Source organism: Etheostoma spectabile, chromosome 3 (genome assembly GCF_008692095.1).
Source record: "Etheostoma spectabile isolate EspeVRDwgs_2016 chromosome 3, UIUC_Espe_1.0, whole genome shotgun sequence".
In the NCBI taxonomy this organism is placed as follows: Eukaryota; Metazoa; Chordata; class Actinopteri; order Perciformes; family Percidae; genus Etheostoma; species Etheostoma spectabile.
This window is the reverse complement of record NC_045735.1, coordinates 26186168-26188961: the sequence shown is the minus strand read 5'-3', so window position 1 is coordinate 26188961 and position 2794 is coordinate 26186168. Positions and strand designations below refer to the sequence as shown.

General features: G+C 42.1%; 1 protein-coding gene across 1 annotated transcript in view; it reads left to right on the top strand.

Annotated features, from left to right (window-relative positions):
• si:dkey-103g5.4 (uncharacterized) overlaps window positions 1-2794 on the top strand; it is a 16488-nt gene that overhangs the window by 5490 nt on the left and 8204 nt on the right. Inside the window, exons 11-14 of the mRNA XM_032509719.1 lie at window positions 151-292; window positions 510-661; window positions 988-1113; window positions 1380-1569. Coding sequence (XP_032365610.1) covers window positions 151-292; window positions 510-661; window positions 988-1113; window positions 1380-1569 — 610 coding nt within the window. The remainder of the gene's footprint in view (window positions 1-150; window positions 293-509; window positions 662-987; window positions 1114-1379; window positions 1570-2794) is intronic.

Below are 2794 nucleotides of genomic sequence, written 5' to 3'. Positions count from 1 at the left end.
GTTTGTGGTTAGGTTTAGGGCAAACTGCAAAGTCACTGTATTTCTGTTTGTGGGTGTGTGCATGTGTGTTTCCAATACCGCTGTGTGCCAGTATGCAAATATGTGCCTCCACTTTTCCCATTCCAAGAATAAGTGAGCTCTCTGCTGCAGGTCCAGTGGTCAGGGAGGCAGTTTAGGGAAGCAGCCGTGGATCTGCACGATTCAGCACAGACTGAGGCACAGAGGAGAGCAGCTCAGCGCTCCCACTTGGCTCTGATCTTGCCTTCACATGTATTACACATCCTCACTCTGGGTAAATTGCCTGGCAAGCTGGCAGGATGAAGAGCGTGGGGAAGATTACACTCATGGACTGAACTGCGGTTGTATTCATCGCTTGCCAAAAAAGAAACGCCTCATCCCAGCGTCTCATATCGCACCCTTCAGTTGTAGAGTCATTAACATAATTTAAATGTTTAATATTTTATTTGGGTTGGCAGCATGTCTGCGTGCATTTCTGTCTGTGTGTATAGGTGACGAGCAGGAGTGGGATCTGCAATGTGTTTGGCACTCTGAGCTTGTGGCAGGCCTTGATAAGGTGGATGTGTGTATGGAGCAGCTGCAACAAGACCAAGAAAAATGGACAACCCAGGGAGGAGACTGGGCTACAACCCTCCATGCCATGGTCAGAGTAATGACTTTCTGGTATTTGTTATGGCCCTGGGCTTTTTTTGACACACTTAGGTCAGATGTTCACTTCCGTCTCATGCCACCAATGCCAAATGCATATGACTCATGATGCTGTATTATTGCACGGCAGAGGGATTTTTTTGCAGGATCATAAGATCACACAAAAAAAAACATCTGGCACGTCAGGTTAGATGCTATAGGGAGTCTACTAATTGAACTACGATGCCAACCCTGTGAGGTGCGCTCTGTCACATCGTCATCTAACTGTAAATAAGATTTAATGCTTCTTCTCACTCAAGCCTGCGTTTTTCCTTCTTCCAGGACAGAGAGCTGAGACAGAGAGAGTTGTGGGAGCAGTGTTGTTCCATACAAACAGAGCTGGAGGCTGCTCTTAATGCGCTGCACTTTGCCAGACACCTTTCTCAGCTCCGCGCCGACACTGCTCAGGTTAAAACACACACACAGACACACCACATAAATAACACTGAATATATATAAACCTTTATATACAGTATGATGCAGGGAAGTGTATGGCTCTGTTTTATTTATATTTTTACATCATTAATTCTGTTTGTTTAAACCTGAGGTAAGCAATCAATGCAAATTGGGCTTAGTTACAGAATTGTACAGAGTTTTTCAAGAAGATGTGATTTGGTTTTCTCTATTTCTCCCAGTGTTATTCTGAGCTACCTCCCTCTTTTTTGTATGTCTAGGCAGTACTGTGTGGAAGCTTTTGGTATAAGGAATATGGTCTGGTCCAGTGCAGTGGACACAAGCCGACTGTGGAGGTCTGGGGCTTTCTTCAAAAAATGGCTTTGCCTCTCCTGGAGAGACTGAACCAGCTCCTGGAAGGCAAACAGCCTGCCAGCTTCTCCCCCAACATCTCCAATCAGCACATTTCTGGTACCTAATCAGCACCAGATAGGGGTACTGTGTTTACTACATGGTTGGGGTACTAATACGATGCAAACATGTATATAGGCGCTGCACATTGTTCCAGAGAAACCACAAGCCCTTATTGAATACTGGCATTATTTGGAAGCTATACTCTAGTTATAGCTAGATTTTCTGTATCTCCCTGTGTCATCAGATCTGCGGGTCTGAAGGGTTCTGATTATTGAAATTGCTGTCCTGCCGCCCACATTTCCTGGTACATGTACTCTATGTGAGCCTGCAAATATCTAAATTGGAATCCTAAATAACTGTGGTAATAGGATAAGGCTGGTGTTATTCAATATTTTTCATATAGAGGTGCAAAGTCCTTCCCCCTGTCGGTGGACCCCATGGAACCTGATTTATGAAAAAATATGTCTGGTAGTGAACGGCGAGAGTAAAAAAAATATTTTTTGATCCTATTTGAATTGTGCCATGAATTACACATAGGATGTATGTCAATTTAGAAGCTGATTTTGCAGTTCCAGAAAGTCACAGTTTTGCCGTGATAACCTTTCAACCAGCAGCCTGGAAGTGAAAGAATGAACAAAGTTGCTTGTGTGACAACATTCCGTCCGGTATGAAACACACAAGCATGGTAACTTCAGCAATACTTCAGCAAAAGTGAATTTCTTCACTTCACAAATCCTCTTTTAAATTGAGAAACGTGTAATACTTTGCTCAATTCAAACGGGATGAAAACATTCATGTGTGTCACCGTTTTCTACCGTACATAATATTTTCTGAAATAAGGTGTCATTGTGAGCCAGGGGAAGGGGAGGGAGTTCGCCTCACTATTGTCAACAAAAGAACAGAACCAAACCCATTAGTTACCTCATAATACCAAAATCTTTAATTTTCAAAAAGGCTTACTTAATTTCCAAAAAACATGGCACTAACATCACATTACTGTAAACAAGATCAAATGGTGCTTTTGTTGAGGACTATTTTCTGTGTTTAATACATATTTAGTGCTTTAGTGAGTATTTAGAGCAGCAGGGTAGTGTATGTAGGATTGAGGCTCAACAAACTACAGCACCCATGCTCCTTGTAATGAAGGAATATGTCACTCATTTATGTGTTTTTAATTGCTTTTGAAAAATAATGGAGCTCTTTGGCGCATAATAATTAACAATGGTACATCACGCTTTGACTAAACAGACAATACTTGTGTAAATTCATTGTTGGTTTTGTT